Source organism: Pinus tabuliformis, chromosome 9 (assembly GCF_031772625.1).
Source record: "Pinus tabuliformis cultivar Carrire ecotype Pingquan chromosome 9, CPIR1, whole genome shotgun sequence".
In the NCBI taxonomy this organism is placed as follows: Eukaryota; Viridiplantae; Streptophyta; class Pinopsida; order Pinales; family Pinaceae; genus Pinus; species Pinus tabuliformis.
This window is the reverse complement of record NC_142307.1, coordinates 5,864,495-5,886,242: the sequence shown is the minus strand read 5'-3', so window position 1 is coordinate 5,886,242 and position 21,748 is coordinate 5,864,495. Positions and strand designations below refer to the sequence as shown.

The following is a 21,748-nucleotide window of genomic DNA, read 5'->3' as shown; positions in this document are numbered from 1 at the left end:
AGATATACCAATGTTAGTCCACTGTCAACAAGAGAACAGACTGCTGCAGTTTATTGCCAAGTATATAACAGTCAATTAAATGATGATATCAGCCTTAATGGTGACTTAATGAGAAAACTACAATTGTCAGTGTCTTTATCTTACTATCTTGTAGTTGTAAGGTGTCTTTCATTTATGAATCATGATTTATGTGACCACTAACATGTATTTGAATTTTGTATGTACTATGCATGCTATAGATGAAGATCTATGTTTGAAATCAATGAATTTGTATCATTAATTAGAATTTGTGTAAGAAATACCTAATTTTTAATATATATATATATATATATATATATATATATAATAAAATAATATATAACGAATCCTACGTGTCCTGTTTCGGGGGGTCAACGTGTCCGAATCTGACACTCAAATCCCCTTATCCTACGAATCCCGAATCCCCGTGTCAGGTGACTTAGCTTAGCAATTGATTAGGGACTTAATCTCGGTCGTTGAGATGTCAACAGAAAAAGTATAAGAGGAGGCTTGAGGGGCACTTGGAGAACACACTCAGGGAGACCAGTCAGTTCAATTTCTAAAGCAGGGTTTGCTAAGAAATTGAACCAGTGGTCTGGACAGCAGTCAGAAGGCAGCAAGTACGGAACAGAAAGACTGGAGATCAGCGCAGAAGAGGCAGACACGCAGAGCCAGAGGAAGCCATGCAAAGGCAGCAGAGACTGCGTAGAGCCAGAAGGGTTTGTGTCATCCACGCAGAGGCTACAAGAGTGACGCAGAAGACCAGAGAGGTTGCGCAAAGCCTCAGTAGGCTGACACAGAGGGTTTCAGGCTATAGCAGAGGTCAGTAGGGCCTATGCCGGGTTTAGAACGTTGGAAGTTTGTCTATCTGTGGGTAAGCCAATTTGGCACCCTGTTATACAAGAAAATTGTTGAATAATAAATCCTCCCTTGCTACACCAGTTTTCCCACATTGGGTTTTTCCGAGGACATTAGTCCAAAATAACTGTGTCAATGTGTGCATATGTTTGTTTCTGTATTACGGTGTGATATCTGCAGCAATATTTATTTTTAATGTTTGTTGAAGTAATTTCATGAATAACTTATGATGAAATAAGTAGGAAAAGTAAATCAGTTGTTGTAGTGATAGAATTTTCACAACAAAGAGTGGCTTGACATTTCCATGTCATCAATGTTGTAGGTTTTAACACTATACAAAAATTACCTGCAAACGAATTCTTAAAAACAGAAAATATATGATGGTGAGAAACAAAAAACAAATACACAGATATTTCCCCTGGATCCCAAAACCAGGACTACCAGATTGATTTTTCATTATATTCCTTTCAATATTACAATACATATATATACATGCCAAAGCATTCATAAACCCCAATCCATTAACCATGGATTAGAAAACCTAAGTAACCTGACACGTGGATTCATGATTCGTCGAATATGGGGATTCGAGTGTCGGATCCGGACACATTGATCCCCCGGAACAAGACAAGTTCAAATATGTTATATATTATTTTATTATTATATATATATATATATATATATATATTAAAAATTAGATATTTCTTGCACAAATTCACATTTATGATACAAATTCATTGATTTCAAACATAGATCTTCATCTAAATGTAAGTTTTATTGTTTACAAAGTAAGTTAGTAATATTATAGCATGCATAATACATACAAAATTCAAATACATGTCATATAAATGATAAATCAATGAATCATAAATTCTAAATTCATAAGTGATAAATCATAATACATATTCAATTCATCAATTATCCAATAGGAGAAAGACAAGATAGTAAGATAAAGACCCTTATAGCTGTAGTTTTCTCAGTAAGTCATCAAAGTCAAAATGTATTACATAAGTAGTGCAATGCCAATGGCAAATAGAAATAGAAAATACAAAACAACTACAAGTATACAAGCCTCAAGGCAGTAGGTAGCCCATGACTCATGAATCATCAATCCTCATAGTCATCATCAAAATCAGCATCACTGTCCTCATCATCATGGTCACCACTGCCCACCTCTGCAGCATCCTCCTCCCCTGTATCCAAAGTCATATCTGCATCTGCTGGTGTGGAGGATGACCCCTCTACAGTATCACCATCATCAAATCTAACAGGGTCTAGCACTGGATCATTGAAATCCATGTTGACCAATGCCAACTCAACACTGTTGTCCAGACCCATATCAATAGGAAAGACATTCCACATCTTTGTCTTTCCTTTCAACCATTCTTCCCTTTGCCTTTAAATAAGACGAAGGTTGGTGTGCACATACACCATTGTCTCTGTCCTAGACTGCTCAAGCATGGTCTTCTTAACACCATACAAATTCCCCTATGTCCTCCAATTCCTCTCGCAACAAGACGATGAATTCACCTGAGAGAAGAGCCTCAAAGAATTGCTCCAGAGGAGGGCTTGTTGCCCCATGATTTGCTCACCAACAATGGGGCTTCTTAGCCCCCCTGTCTCTAATCACATCATATCCTGCAAATTGACCAGTGCCAGTGGAAAACTCTGCGAAGGCATCCTCCACCACATCAAGCAATGCTCTATCCTGAAAAACCTGCCTGAATGCATCTTTCCTCCCCTGTGATATTTCACCATCCATGTGAGGGAATTTGTGGAAAGGTCCACCATTCAGCCACTCATGGTTGTAGTATTTCGGGATGAATGAGTGAACCAAACAATGTAAAGGTGTGCAATTCTCGTCCCATCTGCTGACAAGAAAATCCTGTATAGTACCACAGAAGGCCTCTAGTGATGTGTCATACTCTAGGCACTCACTTTGTAGAATAATGATCCTCATAGACTCCATCAATGGAATCCCATCCATCATAAACTTCTTCTAGTATGGGTTTGTCTGTATCTACAAATCGAAGCAAAGAAATGATAGAGTCCATGATCTGAATAATTAGATCTACCCTCTCCCACCAAGCATCTCTAGCACTGTGTCCTTCACTCTTTTAGAGGCTAGTTGATATGTCTTTCTCCAAAAAGACCAAAACTCTGAAATAACCATGGCCCCAAGAGCGGTCTTGACCTCCCTCAACCTCTTCAACATGATGAATGAAGAGGCAAACTGTGTATCTGCAATTTTCAACAATGATAGATTGTTGTTGTCCTTGTAGATCAGGGCATTTGTATGATTTTGTACGAAGTCATGGATATGTCATGCATCCTCAATAATATTACCAATTCAAAGCACATCAAAAGCAATGGATTTCAGTGCTAAGGTCAATGAATGGACAATGCAAGGTATCCAAAACACTTGTGGATATTTAGCTTCCACAATCATGCCAACAACCTTGCAAACAGGTGCATTATCTATAATGATTTGCACACAAGAATCAACACCTACATCTTCAATAACTTTAATAAACAACTCACCATATATTTTGCATCCTTGTAGTCTCCAAGTGTATCTACTGCTTTCAAAAAAGATGGACCATTCAAGGAAAACACCATGAAATTGATGAGTGGTTGTCATGTTGGATCTGTCCATCCATCAAAAACAATGCTAACCCCAAATGTTGGCCATGATGTTTTAATAGGCTCAAGCATTCTTTGCACTTCTTTTTTTGCCTTCGTCAACAATATGGTTCTAAGCTTCTCTGAACCAGGAGGCACATACCATGATGGAGCCTCGTGAGTTAGAGCTCGACACATCTCAATAAATAAAGGTGAGCGTGCAACATTAAAGAATATGAAGTTTTGAAAGAAAAACAAAAAAGGCGATGGTGAGATCAAGCTCTTCCCCTTTCTCTTTTTGAAAAATTTTGTCCATTGGACCAAATGAAATTCTCTTTTTTTTGCTGCTTATCCCCCACTAGAACTCTCAAATGGAAATTTGTTGTTGCCTTTCCTCAAAAATGGAAGGGGGTCATCATTCTTGGTTTTTATTTTTATTTTGCAGCCACATTTTCCATACCAATAATGAACTCTTTTTCCATTTCTTTCCTCTTTTGTAAAGTAACTTGTGTACAAGCTCCAACTCTACAACTTAGTAAAGCCAACAAATGGTCTTTTACACTAAAATATGTGCTTGTGAAAGTACTGTGGCAAAAGTTGCATCTCCAATCACATTGCCTCCTCCCTTCACGTTGTTGCTTGGCCCATCCTCTTTTGTGACATATTTCCACAAGGGATATTTCTCAATGTTACCTTTAGGAGGAAGTCTTCCCTCAACATTACTTGCAGCAGAGTGATGAAATTGGAGGAGAAGCATCTCCAATGGGGACATTCTTCCCCTTCCTTTACCCCCTAACTATTGCCCTTGATTGAGCCATGAATACTATAAAAAAAATAAACAAATCATGCAAAAATTTGTAAAAGAAATGCATATACAAATGCAAAAAATATAGAGAAAAGCACTTACCTGTTGCTTGAATCTCCTTGAAAACGCTCCAAACCCTTGGCTCCTTGCTCCAAACTCCTCACAACAAACCCACAGCTCAACTATTGCAAAAGAAATGACAGCAAATGATGAAAATAAGAAGCATTTCCACCCTTTATTGGCAACGCGGGTCCCATTTTTCTAGATTCGTGTCCGAATTTTGGACACGATCCAGATTCGATCGTGTCCCAATCGGACATGACATGTCAGGAAATCCATACACGATCAGGTCGAATCGTATCAGATTCGACAGATTCGGACACGTGGCCCTCTAAGAGCGAATCCGGTTTCAGAGATTAGAACATAATTATAGTTCCCTTGATCGGATCTACAAAATACCATGGGCAGAAAACCATCATTCCCAAAACCATGTGCGAAACCCATGCACAAAACCATAGGTAGGTCCCCCCACTTCATATAGGGTCCAAAAAAATTTCCTAGAACGTTACCCCAGACCCCGTGCAAGGGGGTTACCGCCCCCCTACAAACCCCCCAACAGGGGGGGCAGACCCCCCTCCCCACATATGACCCCCTGCTATACCGACGAAACGAAAGGGGAGATGGACACCCCCCCTCTAACCCCTTGGCTTCGCGTGTGGGGCTAGTCATGGAAAGATTATAACACACACCCAACATGTGTCATGTCATGAGTCATCATTTATGGATTATGTAAATCCAATATTGGAGAATTGTAATGAAAAGTGGAAGTCCAAGTGTCACCCATATAATGTGAAAATCCATGGAGTCAAAGAGTCATAGAGAAGTCATGAGGGTAGTCCAAAAGTCACAAGGGAGGTGAATGGTCACCTCTTTGTTATATATACACCCTCATAACTCATGTAAAGGACTCTTCACCTTGGCTCCTCATACTAGAATATAGGAGCATGGTAGATATAGCTCAAGATATTCATGTAGAAGGAGCATACCTAGTATAGGACCTCATCCACCATGAAAGAAAATGGATCATGATTAAGAATCTAGAAGACCTCCATCATCAAAAGGAAAAGAAACATTTGCAAGGCAAGGGTCTTTAAGACCCTATGATGGAATCTTCAAAAGAATGTTCATGAACCAAAGCAGATGTCTCATTAGGAATCCCATTCATGGGATTCAAGAAAAGGATGATATGCAGGCAAGCTAAAATGATGCAAGAAGGGCCACACCAAGGACAACCTAATGAAGCTAAGATGATCAAAGGAGAATCAAGATGAGGTATGTATGCATCAAATTTTAGTCATGTTATCATGTGTATATTATTGAGTCATGAGAATAGTTCTATAACATGATCAAATATGAAAGAATCTATTTCACCAAGGACATGCTCAAAGGCGTGTACTACAATGCAATGAAGGTCAACAAAAGGATATGCTCACATAAGGAGTATAAGATTGTTGACTAAGAAGCAAGAAGAAATGTTGACTAGTCCAGGAAGCAAGCAATGAAGAAGTGCTCTCACAAGGAGCATAAGGTGGTTGACCAATCTATCTAAGAAGAAGCAAATGAAGAAAGAGATCAAGCATGTGAAGAACACCATGATCACAAAGAATCACTATCTGACAAAGAACCATTGAAGATATATCCTGAAATAAGGTAAGACAAATCTGACAAAGGAAGGACCCTTGACACCTATGAAGGCCCTAGAGATATGAAAGATGCAGATAACTATTTATACTCTAAGAAGATGTCATGATGAAGAAGCCATTCAACAAAAGCATCATTTAATGTTGAAGCAATATCAGGATGAAGTCATGATGGGCTAATAGGTCGAAGCATGTAAACAAGCAAGTACAACGAAGCAACCATGAGAAGAGTATTTCGAAGCATGGACAGATGACAGAGTAGCCAGATGACAAGAAAACCTTATGTATGGCAAGAAGGCCACTTTCCACAAAGGAAGCAATGACATGACAAACCAGGAAGGAAAGTGATCGATGGATGGTGCCCTACCTAGAAGAAGTTCGAAAAAAGACTTCATGACATCAAAGGAAAGAGATCAAGCAGCTGAAGGACACACGAGGAAGAAGTTGTTGATGAATTAAAGAGTCCCTAGTTAAGAGGGAGCTCTGACAGGTCCCTGATCAAGAGGGAGTTTTGGATCACCCTTGATTACAGAGTGACAATTGTGTGTTTCCATTTCATGGATCATGCACTAGACCAGGACTAACAGTCGTAAGTCTAGATGAAGGCCATGAATGGAAATGTCGACACAAGATAGACACAACATTCTTGTCTTCACTTGGGAAGAAAGAATGGGAGGATTGGGCGACACAAGATAGACACAACATTCTTGTCTTCACTTGGGAAGAAAGAATGGGAGAATTTGGTAATCATCTGGCATCTGATACTCTTTGAGGATGTGAAGAGCATCCAAGACAAGAGTAGGCAAGAGGACTTGTTGACCCTGCCACCTACACCTACCTACTAGTTAATGAGAAAAGCCTTCAACCCCACAAGGTGTGGCTGGTGGCAGGGAACTCAAAGAAAGTTGTCAAACTAATCCCAACACTCTCTGTTTGAGCTATCTCCTAGGTTAGCTATGGGGGGTGGTCCCTAATGAAAAGTTAAGTTAAAAAAGATGTGAGTTTCTAGGAGAATTGTTAGAGTTAAATAGATTATTGTAGAAATTTCTCATTTCCCACCCCGGTTTTCAGTTTCTCCTTATTTCTCCCATATAGTTAAATGCCCTTTCCCATAACCATACATTCAACAAGCTGGAAAAAATAAATATTGTTGAAAACACAAATTCTGGAAATTTTACAGAATGCTGGAAATTGCAGAAATAAAAATCAGCAATAATAAACAGTCATTAAAACACATTTAAACACTGAGGTTTTTGGTCAATGTGACCCTGGAAAAACCCCCTACAACTCTTGGTCAGCAAACAGACTTTTACAACTTATCTCAGCCTTGCTGAAACTCAGCCTGTTGTTACTCTGCAGCTGTTACACCTCTGCTGTTGCTGATACACCACTAATGTTGTTGATACATAGCTGCTGATACACCGCTGTTGTTGTTGATACAGAGTTGCTGATACACCGCTGCTGTTGCTGATACACGGCCCAGAAATCTCCCTTGCTCTCTTTCTCTCCTTCTCTCAATCTGCTCATGAAAGAATTGAATCGAATGTGATCTTTTCCTCCTTTTTCCTCCCTTAATATAACTCCAAGTGACTTTTGGGTGATCCAAGTGACTTTTAGGTGATCTCTAAATCCAATGGCTGAAATAAATTTAGATCAATGGCTGAAATTAAATGCTCATTTAAATCTCACTTTTTATTTTTTAATTCACCCCACTTTAATAAAGACCCACTTAGTCATTTATTTCCAAAGTCACTTTTCCTTTCTAATTTTTCATTGACTTTATAAAAGTCACTTTAAAATTAGACTTAGTAACTTTATCACTTAAAGTCACTTTTAAATTAAATTTAACTTTATAAAATTATAAAGTCACTTTAGGAGAAAAATTAAATTCTTTTGGACACTTTTCCCTAGGCCAAAGATCAAAGCCTAAGGGAACCACCTGTCCTCCACTACCAAATTTCAACACCCCCTCTTACCGAGGAAGGTGTTCCTCACCACACCCATCTTGTCTCTGAAGTAGACATGCTTGCCCCGTGGTAAGGCTTCGGTAAGGATATCTGCAACCTGCTCATCAGTGGAAATATACTCAAGCTTCACAGCTCCCTTCTGAACATAGTCTCTGATGAAATGATATCTGATCCCGATATGCTTTGACCTGTCATGAAATACTGGATTCTCTATGAGTTTAATGCAACTCTGATTATCACAGTAAATCACTGAAGGTCTCAACGGCTGACCAAATAAGCCAAACAACATCTTGCGAAGCCAGATAGCCTCACAACTAGCTAGACTGGCTGCCATATACTCTGCTTCCGCTGAACTCAGTGCTACTGGCTGCTGCTTCCGGCTGAACCATGACACTACTGCTGAACCCAACCCAAAACAACACCCTGAAGTGCTCTTCCTATCAGAAGCACAACCTGCCCAATCAGAATCAGTGTATCCTGCCAATCTCACTCCATCTCCCTGCCTGTAGTCCAGACCATAATCCACTGTCCCCTGCAAGTACCGCAAAATGTGTTTTGCAGCCACCCAGTGAACCTTCCTAGGCTCACACATAAACTGACTCATCGTGTTGACTGCAAAACAGATATATGGTCTAGTGTTGACCAAATACATCAAGGAACCAATCAGCTGCCTGTACAATGTGGGATCCACCAACTCGGAATCCAAAGCATGAAGCTTCTTCCAGTTGGTGATCATCGGTGTCGACATGGGTCTACAATCCTCCATGTGGAATCTACTAAGGATGTCCACAATATACTTCCCCTACCCCAGAAAGAAATGTCCCTCCCCCTGCCACACCTCCAAACCCAAAAAGTAATGCATCAAGCTGATGTCCTTCATCTCAAACTCCGCCGCAAGATCTCTCTTGCAGTGCTCTATGAGTCTCTTTGCACCTGTAATGATCAAGTCATCCACATACAGCACCAGAATGAGAGGCTCCTCACCAATCACAATAAAGTAAAGGTTCGGATCTGCCTCACTCTTTGTGAAACCCATCCCCTGCAAATATGTATCTATCCTGGAGTACCAAGCTCTGGGAGCTTGCTTCAGGCCATAAAGGGCCTTCTTCAGTCTGCACACATGGGACTCCTTCCCATGCACCTCAAAGCCCTGTGGCTGCTCAATGTACACCTCCTCCTGTATGAAGCCATTGAGAAATGCGGTCTTCACATCCATCTGGTGGATCTTCCAACCCATCTCCGCTGCTATCGATATAATGAAGCGGATCGAAGTATATCGAGCCACGGGAGCGAAGGTCTCCTCATAATCAACTCCTTCTACCTGGGAGAACCCTCTAGCCACAAACCTCGCTTTGAATTTCTCAATGCTGCCATCTGCAGCATGCTTTACCTTGTAAAGCCATCTGGAAGTAACCACGGATTTGCCCTCGGGCCTCGGCACCACCTCCCAAACATCATTCTTCATGATAGAAGAATACTCCTCCTGCATGGCCTCTCTCCAGACCTACTGGCTAGTTGCCTCCTCATAGCTAGAAGGCTCAGAGTCAAGGATGCTGGTAACCATCACCATATAGCTACAAAACCTCTCAGGTGGTCTCTCTCTGACCGGCCTCTTCGGCTCAGCAACAGATGTGGCATCTCTCAAGGTGTCCTGAAGCCACTTGGGCTTCCTCTTCCCTGAGCATGCTTCTCCCATAGGAGAATGAAACTCCTCCTCCTCATCACCATCAGTAGCCTCAACTCCTAACTGTCTGTCTGTTGTCTTAAAACTGAAAAATAGCACTGCTGTAGTAAAGATAAAACTGTTGTTTATGAAAAAATCAGCTTGCTGGAATTTTCTGAGTGAAAAATCAACAACTGTAATTTTTCCTTTTGCTGTCCCAAACTGCGCTTCAGCACTCAAGCTCCGATACTATGTAGAAATTTCTCATTTTCCACCCCGGTTTTCAGTGTCTCCTTATTTCTCCCATATAGTTAAATGCCCTTTCCCATAACCATACATTCAACAAGCTGGAAAAAATAAATATTGCTGAAAACACAAATTCTGGAAATTTTACAGAATGCTGGAAATTGCAGAAATAAAAATCAGCGATAATAAACAGCCATTAAAACACATTTAAACACTGAGATTTTTGGTCAATGTGACCCTGGAAAAACCCCCTACAACTCTTGGGGAAAACCAGTTTGAGAGCTCTTCTTTATTTCTGGAAAATGCCTTTTTTACAGTAGGAGAAATGTTCAGCAAAAAATCAGCAAACAAACTTTTACAACTTATCTCAGCCTTGCTGAAACTCAGCCTGTTGTTACTCCGCAGTTGTTACACCGCTGTTGTTGCTGATACACCGCTGTTGTTGCTGATACACAGCTGTTGATATACCGCTGCTGTTGCTGATACACAGCTGCTGATACACCGCTGCTGTTATTGATACACAGTTGCTGATACACCACTGCTGTTGCTGATTGCTGATACACCGCTGTTGTTGCTGATACACGGCCCAGAAATCTCCCTTGCTCTCTTTCTCTCCTTCTCTCAATCTGCTCATGAAAGAATTGAATCGAATGTGATCTTTTCCTTCTTTTTCCTCCCTTAATATAACTCCAAGTGACTTTTGGGTGATCCAAGTGACTTTTGGGTGATCTCTAAATCCAATAGCTGAAATAGATTTAGATCAATGGCTGAGATTAAATGCTCATTTAAATCTCACTTTTTATTTTTTAATTCACCCCACTTTAATAAAGACCCACTTAGTCATTTATTTCCAAAGTCACTTTTCCTTTCTAATTTTTCATTGACTTTATAAAAGTCACTTTAAAATTAAACTTAGTAACTTTATCACTTAAAGTCACTTTAAAATTAAACTTAGTAACTTTATCACTTAAAGTCACTTTTAAATTAAATTTAACTTTATAAAATTATAAAGTCACTTTAGGAGAAAAATTAAATTCTTTTGGACACTTTTCCCTAAGCCAAAGATCAAAGCCTAAGGGAACCACCTGTCCTCCGGTACCAAATTTCAACAATTATCTCTTTAAGATTTATAAGAAAAAACTGATATGAGCAATAACCATCATAAGATTAGCATGAAATACATAAACAACCAGTGTGTTCCAAGTATTTGCTCTTTAAGAAATGAAATTGTATTTTGCCTAAAATGAAGTGAAATGGAAAGCCAAAATAAAGTGAAACAATAAATTGTTAACACGGGATATTATAAATGCTTTCAAGATGAATAAGTCTACAAATCAAAGCATGGAAACTATCTTGCTCAAAAGGATACAAAAAAAACTCAAATGTTAGACCAAAATGACAAAATGCAATTAAGTTTGCGACCCAAAATAATAGTACTTGAAATTGAAATCAACCATTCATGACAATATGCAATTAAACCAAAAAATGAGTCAATTTCCAAGTACAAGAAAATTAAACTTGTTCCAAAATTAAAAGAGATTACAATACTTGCATCCAAAGTGCCTCTTGAAATAAGATTTGCATGTCAGACTTTAAACCAAAGCAAATGTGATAGAATGTTGTTCTTGGTTAATTTTATTTGATTAATGCTAAGGCAGAGTTACAATTGAGTTCTAGTCCTCAGATCTCATCCTCATTCAGATATTTTGATCTCACAATCAAGAGTCAATAAAGGTAAAGGGTCCCTAAAAGTCTATTCAACCAACTTAAGTTGAAGGTAAATTTTAGTGAGGCTTGAGGCCTTCCTATACTAAAATGCCTAGATGAAATACAAATTTGTATTAATTCCCCAAATTAAACTAATGTTTTATGCAAATGCCTCAAAGAGAAATAGTTTGCAAAACTTCAGAGACTAAAATGTAACTAAGTTCATATGTATTTGCACCACTAAATGGAAAATAAGCAAGTAAAATGGAATAGATTTCTTTAAACCTACAATTGTTTCAAATAAATGATAGTGTTCCAATAGTTTTCATGACATATAGCATAAATTAACCAGGTAGTGAAGCATATACTAGAAGAAATTATGAAACAATTAAAACTTGCCAAAGTATGAAGTGTTTACACATAAGATGAGATTTTATCAAGTTTACAATTTGGAAGCGTATGCATGTGGGAATTTAAATACAAGACTAGAAAAATTTGCATGTGGAGTAAAATGTATTGATTTTGAGCATGCACAATATGAAATTAAAAGCTAGAAAACTAAGAAAAACTAGAAGCAAAAATAGGCCACCCACAAGAATCCCTCCTCTAAATGAAGAAGGGCAATGCCATGGAAATATTCCCAAGCTCCCTCCAACAAATTTTTTTGTCTTTTATTAAATCAGGTAAAAATGCCTCTAAGAGGGCAGCCCACAATACGAGAGAGATCTTTACAAAGATGGGGCTCTAACAAAGCTAGACTCTCTCAAAATTATAACAACAACAAATTTGAAGATGGAAAAAACTCTACAAAAGAGATTCACAAGGCTCAAAAGGCCCACAAACTAGATGAGTTTGCAACTCTCTCCCAAGTGCTTATGGCCTCCCTAGAAATCAGTCTTTGGATAGCGTGAGAGGGTCCTGCATACACACGAGTGAGTAGTTTTCCAAAGCTTCTCCTCAAGCTCCTTGTTGCCCAATGCTCAAGCCTATGGGCTACAAAACACAAAAAAAAAAATACCAATTGTCAGTGTTAAATTAGGAAGAAGAAACCAAAACTAAACTTAGAATTTAATTTACAAAGTACTAGCTCAAGTAATGGGAGTAAGCCCCCAAACTTGTCTAGCTTTAGAAATGACTCTTGAATAGAAGATATAACTTTGAAAGAACTAGAATCAAAGAAGTATTTTGAATTTTAAATGCATGATCAAGTAGCTAGAGTAAAAAAACTCATTTTTGCTCTTCGTTGGATGGAAAACTTGGAGCGAAAAAATGGTTGAGTCTTGGATCGCTGTGACTCTAGAAGTGAGTTGATTTAATTGAGACTTCTCCCACTTCTAGATGGATTCATGCACACAATACAAAAGATCTTTCCTACACACTTGAACACGTATTACTTTGCACAAGATTAGAGCAATACAACGAATAAGATAAACCAAGCATTCCTCCTAAAATGAATGGGAAGCTTATCCCTAGAATACTACTCTAAATCAATGATATGTGCAAGATAGCTTGCACATATCAATTCAATTCAATGTGCAAAAGAAATTAAACACAATAGCAGTAGCATGAAAGGACATCACCTCATAACGCTAAGAGAACACCAGCCAGATAGTCTCAAAGTCTTGATTGTATAAAGAAAGTATGCAAGTACAAAATGGCAGAGTTTCCTCCAGCTCAATAGCTTATTACATGATACCAAGATGAAAGTCAAAGCTCATTTAAATAGTGTTGAAGTTTCTAAGTTTACTTAGTCAAAAACCCTCCATGCACTTTATCTGATTTATTTCTACCTACTTGTTATTTTCCTTAGCAAGTTATTTACAATGTAAATATGGAAAATAAACATTAGTGTGTGCTCAACATATTACAGATCAACAACTAAAAAAAACAAAAACAAACACACCATATGACACCATTATTTTTGAACTAATGTCCCCGAAAAAACCCAATGTGGGAAAACCGGTGCAACTATCTGAGGATTTTCTTATTAAGCAATATCAAAATACAATCTGGGTGCTGAAACTAGCCTACCCAACAGAGAATTTCCTTGGCAGTAATACCTCTCCGTTTCTGACAAATATTTCGACTGAAACCCCGCATAAACCTTCCAGCAGCTACTCAGCACAAATCTGCCCCAGAAACCCCAACGTCAACCCCTCTGTCTCACGTTGGCCCTGCATCACCCCGAATGGATCTGCGTCAGCGCTCTGGCCCTCTGCGTCAACAACACTAGCCTCTCTGATGCTCTGCATAGCTCCCAGTTGCCTCTCCGTGGCCCTGCGTGAGCCCTAGCTGGCTCTGCGTCACTTTCCTTGGCTACTACGCTGCTCTCCCAACACTATCTTTGCCTCTCTATCTCTCGGTACTCAAATGCCCCTCAGCTGCATCTCCCGATCACTAATTTTATCTCTCTTAGCAAACCCCGCTCTAGAGAATAGAATAACTGATCACTCTGGTGTATTCTCCAAGTGACCCTCAAACCTCCTCTTATATTTTTCCTGTTCACATCTCAACGGCCGAGATTAAGTCCCTTATCAATGGCTAACATTAGATCTAGTTTGATCCATGTCTTTTGAACCATTCTAACATAGATTCATATTAATACCCATTAATATTTTATTTTCCCTAAATTTAGACTTAGGGACTTCATTAAAAATATTAATTATTTTAATATCTCCTGATCTGTTTAGAATTTGCCTAAACCTTTTCTGGGTATTGGAAATCTCATGTGCCCCAACCTCTCCGCCAAATTTCATGGCTAGAGCACATCCGATGCTACCCCAAATCAACACTCCCTCTTAGCGAGGACTGTGTTGTAGAAATACTCCTCAGTAAGTATTACTCTGATCATCCGGCATCGGTGCCTGTGCTGGTGCTAGGCCTTCCTGCCCAACATCCTCTGCACTGCTGCAACTTGTACTGTTGCCCATGGCTCTGCCACTACCACTGTTGCATCTGTACGACATCTCCCTCTGCATCTGTGTTGTTACTGGTCCTTCCTCCCAGCATTGCATCTGCACTGCACCTTCTCTCATCATGTTGCATCGTGCTGCCCACTACTGCAAATTACTGAGAAGTAAGTAACTGATCTCCCAATTGACCTCCCTGTTGGGCTAGAAACACCCACTGATGCTGAAGCTCCCTCTATCGCTGACAAGTGCTCTCTCTCTCTGACCTCTGTGATGTTGCAACAACTCCCTACATCTCGCACCGTTGCACACCCCGTTGTGATTTCCTGCACTGGTGCAACACTCCTGTGCCTCCTACATTGCTAGCTCTGCGCTGTCTCGAGACTCCTGCACTGTAGCTCTCTTTGCTACTCCATCTGCTTCCGTCTCTACCCACTCAGCCAATCCTGCTACTTCTTGTCGGGGCTCTCGTAGCAAGGTCTAATTCAAGAGGCTGGGTACCTCGAGGATCCTGCCTCTCATTGCCTATAGTCCGTCTCGCTACAACTCGATGTCTACCCACTTCTTCTGAAGTGGCACATGAGCACTCATCGCACACAGAACAGAAAGGATCCTGACCTTCCAATTGGATGTCTCATCCAATCTATACTGATCCCTCGGCCCATTCATGGCAATCTCTGCTCTTCTTGTTGACTCATCCGAGTCTCTCTACTTCCCTCCTGGAAATCCTCTCTTTGACACCTGCTGAGACTACTTCCCCCCTGGAAGTTCTCTGTTCGACTCCTACTGAGTTGTTAATTTTAGGTATGTTCTATGCTAGAGCAATTTATTTCAATTTCTTTTCCACATTAGCAATCACATCAGCATAAAGTAAACTGCAGATAGAACATAAATATAAATCGCAGAAGACAAGCCAAGACAAGAGAACACAAGATGTGGCGCTAGCCAAGGACAAACCCCAATGTGGGGAAACCCTTGATCAATTCTTCTTTTATGTTCTTCAAAGTTCAGCAGAGAAAGTGAGAGAGATAGTACATTTACAATAGAAGTCAATCACTTTGACTTTTGATATTGGCATGAGATCAATTGAAGACATATTGCTTCAACTGATTCTCTAAGGTGACTCGTTCACCTATCGTAGTGTTGCATCTCGTCTATTTGTTGCACATTGTCGTGTGACACCTTGCTGTATTGTCACGTGTTGAACCTTGATAACTGAGTTGCTCTCGTCTTCATGTTTCTCATCATGTTGCATCTTCCATGGTCTTATTCACCATCACGCAACCCATGCTCACGATCTCATTCATCATTACGCTACCCATGATCATATCATCATGCATCATTATGCTGCCCATGCTAATATCATCATGTTGCTTATTATGTTGCCCATGATCTCATACATCACGTTGCCTTCCTTCAGGGACAGATGCTCTGGCTATTTCTGCAGTTCCCGGTAGTTCCGACTTTTCCGGCAGTTCTGGCTTTTCCAACAGTTCCGGCTTTTCCGGCTTTTCCCGCTGTTCCAGCTTTTCTAGCATTTCTGGTATTTCCGGCTTTCCCGGCATTTCTGGTTTTTCCGGCAGTTCCAAATTTTCCAGCTTTTCCGTAGGATCTCTCCTCCTACTAAAACCCAAACACAAGTAGACAGAGGAAGAGATCCAAGTGTATGTAGAAATGACTTGAAGTCCTCTTCTATTTATACTAAAACATAGAGGTTGAATAGACATGACTATTGGGCTTCTGAGCCTACATAAGTTGCTGGCCAACTTAACGATTTGTCCATAACATAAATAAATTCATAACTTCATAAATACTTATCTGAATCAGATGATCTTTAGATCAATCTCACACCTCTCAATGAGGGATCCAATAAAAATATCAGCTGCCATAAATAATATGACCCACATGGATTTTGGCCCTAGTTGCCAATTTTAACACTCCCTCTCAACTAGGGAGAACTCCATCTGCTGATCAATATGTCCAACTGTACCATCTCTGCTATCAGTGCCCTACACTGCTCTGCTCAGCTCTGCTCTGCTAGCTTTGTTGGCTTTGCCCTTCTCTGCTCAACTCTGTTGGCTCTGCTCAGCTCTGTTGGCTCTACTCTGCTCAGCTCAGCTCAGCTCTGCTGGCTCTGCTCTGCTCAGCGTTGTTGGCTCCGCTCTGCTCTGCTCAACTTAGCTCTGCTCAGCTCTAATGGCTCTGCTTTGCTCAACTTAGCTCTGCTGAACCATGAAGAAGAAGAATTTATCGAGAATGTGTCATACCATTCTCCACCGACCCGAAATCAGTGTCATAGTAGGTACAACTCCTACCACTGGTCCCAGACCAGTACTCTACTGACTCGAATTCAGTCTCAGAGTATGTACCACTGGTCCCAGAGCAGTCCTCAACTGACCCGAAGTCAGTGTCATAGTGGGTACAACTCCTACCACTGGTCCCAAACCAGTCCTCAACCGACCCGAAGTCAGTGTCATAGTGAGTACAACTCCTACCATTAGTCCCAGACCAGTATCATTGATCCCAGATCGATGAAGGTCATCCTAGCATAGGGAGTACAGTAGATACAACAATGTGTCCATCGGTACTACTATAGTCCCTATCCTCATTTCCCTGCTCATTAATCAGATGAGAGGTGCTTCCCATGAGTCCCGGACTGCATGGGTAGGATGCCTCGACAAGAGAACTTAATCAATCTTGTCCTCACAAGAGAACTAATCATCCTGCTACACAATCGCCATGGAGAACACATCATCCAGGCCTCACAGGGGAACTAAACATCCTGCTACACAATCGTCATGGACAACACATCATCCAGACCTCACAGGAGAACTAATCATCCTGCTACACAATCGTCATAGAGAACACATCATCCAGACCTCACAGGAGAATTAATCATCCTGCTACACAATCGACATGTAGAACACATCATCCAGACCTCACAGGAAAATTAATCATCCTGCTACACAATCGTCACGGAGAACACATCATCCAGACCTCACAGGAGAATTAATCATCCTGATCCATAGGAGAGTGAATCATCATGTCCCGCAAGAGAGCGAATCATCTTGTCCCACAAGAGAGCGAATCATCTTGTTCACAGGAGAGCGAATCATCCTGTCCCACAAGAGAGCGAATTATCTTGTCCCACAAGAGAGCAAATCATCTTGTCCACAAGAGAGCGAATCATCCTATCCCAGTGCGCACCACCAGGGGAGGGTGTGTCACCCTGTGGTCGTATGTTGCTCCAGTAAGAACCACAAGCCCCCAGAGCTCAACGTATACAACATGCAAGACCCTTGTACAAGGGTCTGTTGACGACTCCAAGTCGTTCGAGAAAATCACAGATTTGATCTTTCCCCCGGGGCTTAGACAAAGTGTAGGGACCTATACATCATCACATAGTGATGGAACTTCCTTGCTCATATACTTACCATATCCCAAATAAGGTAGTATCTGATGTCTATCCTCTGGACCAATCGTTGAATACGGGATTCCTCAATAATCGAATCCCACCTCTGGTTGTCACAGCAAATCATAGTGGTTGTCACAGCAACTTCATACGAGATCATACTCGCAGATATATATCCGGTCTCAGCGGTGCTTATAACAACTGACTTCTGCTTCCTACTCATCCATGATATCGAAGCAGAATCCAAAGAGAAACAGCACTAAGAAGTGCTCTAGTGATCCTTCACATTGCCTACCCAATCAGTATTCGAATAATCATGCAGTTTCATATTTCCGGCAGTGTATCTCAATCCATGAAAGATTGTGCCCCGAAGACATCTCAGAAGATTCTTAGCACCAATCCAATGAGGTTCAACCAAATATGAGCTCACCATGCTAACTGCAAAACATATGTCCGAACGGAAGTTTACCAAGAACATCAATGCGAATGAGTTTATGAGATTTAGAGGCATTTCCCAAATCTGGTCCGACATCACTACCATATAACTTCTAAAAGTTAAGATCCTTAAGGTAGTCACAGGCTTGCAATTCACCATTCCACATCTGAAATCTAACTCCCTCTTACTTCTGTAAATGAGAGGGTCTACACCTGTCAGAAGTAGGTCGTCCTCATAAGGTGCTAGTATGAGAGGTCTATCATCCACAACCTTCGGATGGTTTGGATCCGTTTCACTCCTAGTGAATCTCAGCTTTATCAGAGAGCTATCGATCCTCTCATATTATGCCCAGGATGTTTTGCTTCAAGCCATAGAGGGCTTTCTTCCACCTGCATATGCGAGATTCCTAATTATCAATCTCAGACCCCTTGAGTTGTTCCAGACCTGTGGACCTGCTACATGAGGGGAATGGGCCCCTTGTAAGATTTTCCTTCGGTACATCTCAGACATGTACTTTCATGCTCCTTTTGAATTCAGGCATCCCTATCACCATCTGACTCACAGACCTTCGGTGCTACGTGACAATGGACATGGTCCCTAGTGGACTTCCTGCAATTTGATACAACCCTGAACTCAAAAACATCTTTGAAAATTCTATTTCCAAACACGTACCTTTCCATCGATGAGTGCCACCCTGAAACCTTTGACTTCCATTTCCAAGATGGACACCAGGTTCTTGTTATCACGTACATAAAAGTGATTCAGGGTTCATTGCTTTCTTTGAAGAGTCGACCATTTCCTTGATGACATGCATTACCTTCGGACACTCCTTCGCATAATGGCCGAACTTATTGCAACCAAGGCATTCGCCTTTCCTTCCACCCTTAGATCTGAACTTCCCAATGAAGTGATCTTTAGATGGGCCATCAGAAACTTCCGTTACGCCATTCTGATAATATGTTCTGCTTCGACTTCACCCTTTGTGAACTTAGAAGAGAGATGTGGAACCCATTGATCCTTTTGTCTTGTCCCTATTGTCTTTGGTGATTGCTCTTTCACTCTTGCTTGGGCATTGTCTTCCCCTCAACTCTGATACCATGTTAATTTTACATATGTTCTATGCTAAAGCAATTTATTTCAATTTCTTTTCCACATTAGCAATCACATCAGCATAAAGTAAACTGCAGATAGAACATAAATATAAGTCGCAGAAGACAAGCCAAGACAAGAGGACACAAGATGTGGCGCTAGCCAGGGACAAACCCCAATGTGGGGAAACCCTTGATCAATTCTTCTTTTATGTTCTTCAAAGTTTAGCAGAGAAAGTGAGAGAGGTAGTACATTTACAATAGAAGTCAATCACTTTGACTTTTGACATCGCCATGAGATCAGTTGAAGACATATTGCTTCAACTGATTCTCTAAGGTAACTCGTTCACCTATCATAGTGCTACATCTCATCTATTTGTTGCACATTACCGTGTGACACCTTGTTGTACTGTCACATGTGTTGAACCTTGATGACTGAGCTGCTCCCATCTTCATGTTGCTCATCATGCTGCATCTTCCATGGTCTTACTCATCATCAAGCTGCCCATGCTCACGATCTCATTCATCATTATGCTGCCCATGCTCATATCATCATGCATCATTATGCTACCCATGCTCATATCATCATGTTGCGTATTATGATGCCCATGATCTCATACATCACGCTGCCTTCCTTCGGAGGCAGATGCTCCGACTGTTTCAGAAGTTCCTGGTAGTTTCGGCTTTTCCGGCAGTTCCGACAGTTCCGACATTTTCGGCTTTTCCGGCCTTTCTGGCTTTTCTAGCTTTTACGATATTTCTGGCTTTTCCAACATTTCCGGCTTTTCCGACAATTCCAGCTTTTTCGGAAATTCCAGTTTTTCTGGCTTTTCCGGCAATTCCGGTATTTCCAGCTTTTCTTGCTTTTCTGGCAATTCCAATTTTTCCAGCTTTTCCAGCAGTTCAGGCTTTTCCGGCTATTCTGGTTTTTCCGGCTTTTCCGAAGGATCTCTCCTCCTACTAAAACCCAAAGAGACAAGTAGAAAAAGGAAGAGATCCAAGTGTGTGTAGAAACGACTTGAAGTCCTCTTCTATTTATACTAAAACGTAGAGGTCGAATAGATATGACTACTGGGCTTCTGAGCCTACAAAAGTTGTTGGCCAACTTAACAATTTGTCCATAACATAAATAAATTCCTAACTTCATAAATACTTATCGAAATCGAATGATCTTTAGATCAATCCTACACCTCCCAGTGAGAGAGATCCAATAAAAATATCAGCTGCCATAAATAATATGACCCACATGGAGTTTGGCCCTAGTTGCCAATTTTAACATGAGTCTACCTCCCGTCTAGAAGTTCTTTGTTCGACTCCTGCTAAGTCTACTTCCCGTCTGGAAGTTCTCTGTTAGACTCCTGTCGAGTCTCTCTACTTCCCACCTGGAAGTTCTCTTTTGGACTCCCTCTGAATCTTGATTTCCCTCCTGAAAATCCTTTTGTCGTTGTCGAGATGCCTCCTACTCTGATCATCTTGTGCAACCACACCACTGATCCGGGTTCCTCGGCTAGAAACCCACAGTAGCAACTCCTCTAGCCTTGCTTTGTCAAGTACTGTTCTGACTACAGTACCTCACCAGCTCCACTCTGCAATATTTTGCAACCTTCTAAACCCCAGCAACCTGAAGGTGAGAGCTCCTAGGCTCTGCGCAATCCCAGCACCAGCAACCCGGCCTCCTCAGCCAACTGCGTCAGCCCTCCCAGCTACTGCGTGGCTCTGCGTGAGGCTTCTTTTGCCTTCCTTAGCCTCTGCGCTGCCTCTTCCCAGCTCACCCTTGATGACGCAAGCACTGTGTCACCCTTCCTTATTGTTGCTCTGCTAGAAACAACTTCTGTCACTTTGGGACAGTTGTTTTCTGCTGCTATTGCTCCGCTCGGCTAATGTCCTTTAGTCCTCCTGTGATCTGTAATCACATTCTGATACCATGTTGAAGTTTCTAAGTTTACTTAATTAGAAACCCTCCATGCACTTTATCTCATTTATTCCTACCTACTTGTTATTTTCCTTAACAAGTTATTTACAATGTAAATACTGAAAATAAACACTAGTGCACGCTCAGCATATTACAGATTAACAACTAAAAGAAACAGAAACAAACACACCATATGACACCATTATTTTTGGATTAATGTCCCTAGAAAAACCCAATGTGGGAAAATCGGTGCAGCTATCTGAGGGTTTTCTTATTAAGCAATATCAGAGTACAATCTGGGTGTCGAAACTGACCTACCCAACAAAGAATTTCCTTGGCAATAATACCTCTCTGTTTCTGACAAATCTTCTGGTTGAAACCCCGAATAAACCTTCTGGTAGCTAC

The 21,748-nt window shown here is 40.8% G+C and overlaps 1 protein-coding gene across 3 annotated transcripts in view; it reads right to left on the bottom strand.

The window, feature by feature from the left end:
- The window catches only part of LOC149146831 (putative UDP-arabinose 4-epimerase 2), a 185,655-nt gene that overhangs the window by 13,858 nt on the left and 150,049 nt on the right, over positions 1-21,748 (bottom strand). Inside the window, exon 10 of one of the 3 annotated variants that reach the window (XM_089438568.1) lies at positions 12,292-12,579. The exons of the other annotated variants lie outside the window; for them this stretch is intronic. Coding sequence (XP_089294694.1) covers positions 12,413-12,579 — 167 coding nt within the window. The 3' untranslated portion in view covers positions 12,292-12,412. Of the gene's footprint in view, positions 1-12,291; positions 12,580-21,748 lie in introns of those variants that run through there. 3 annotated transcript variants of the gene reach the window in all.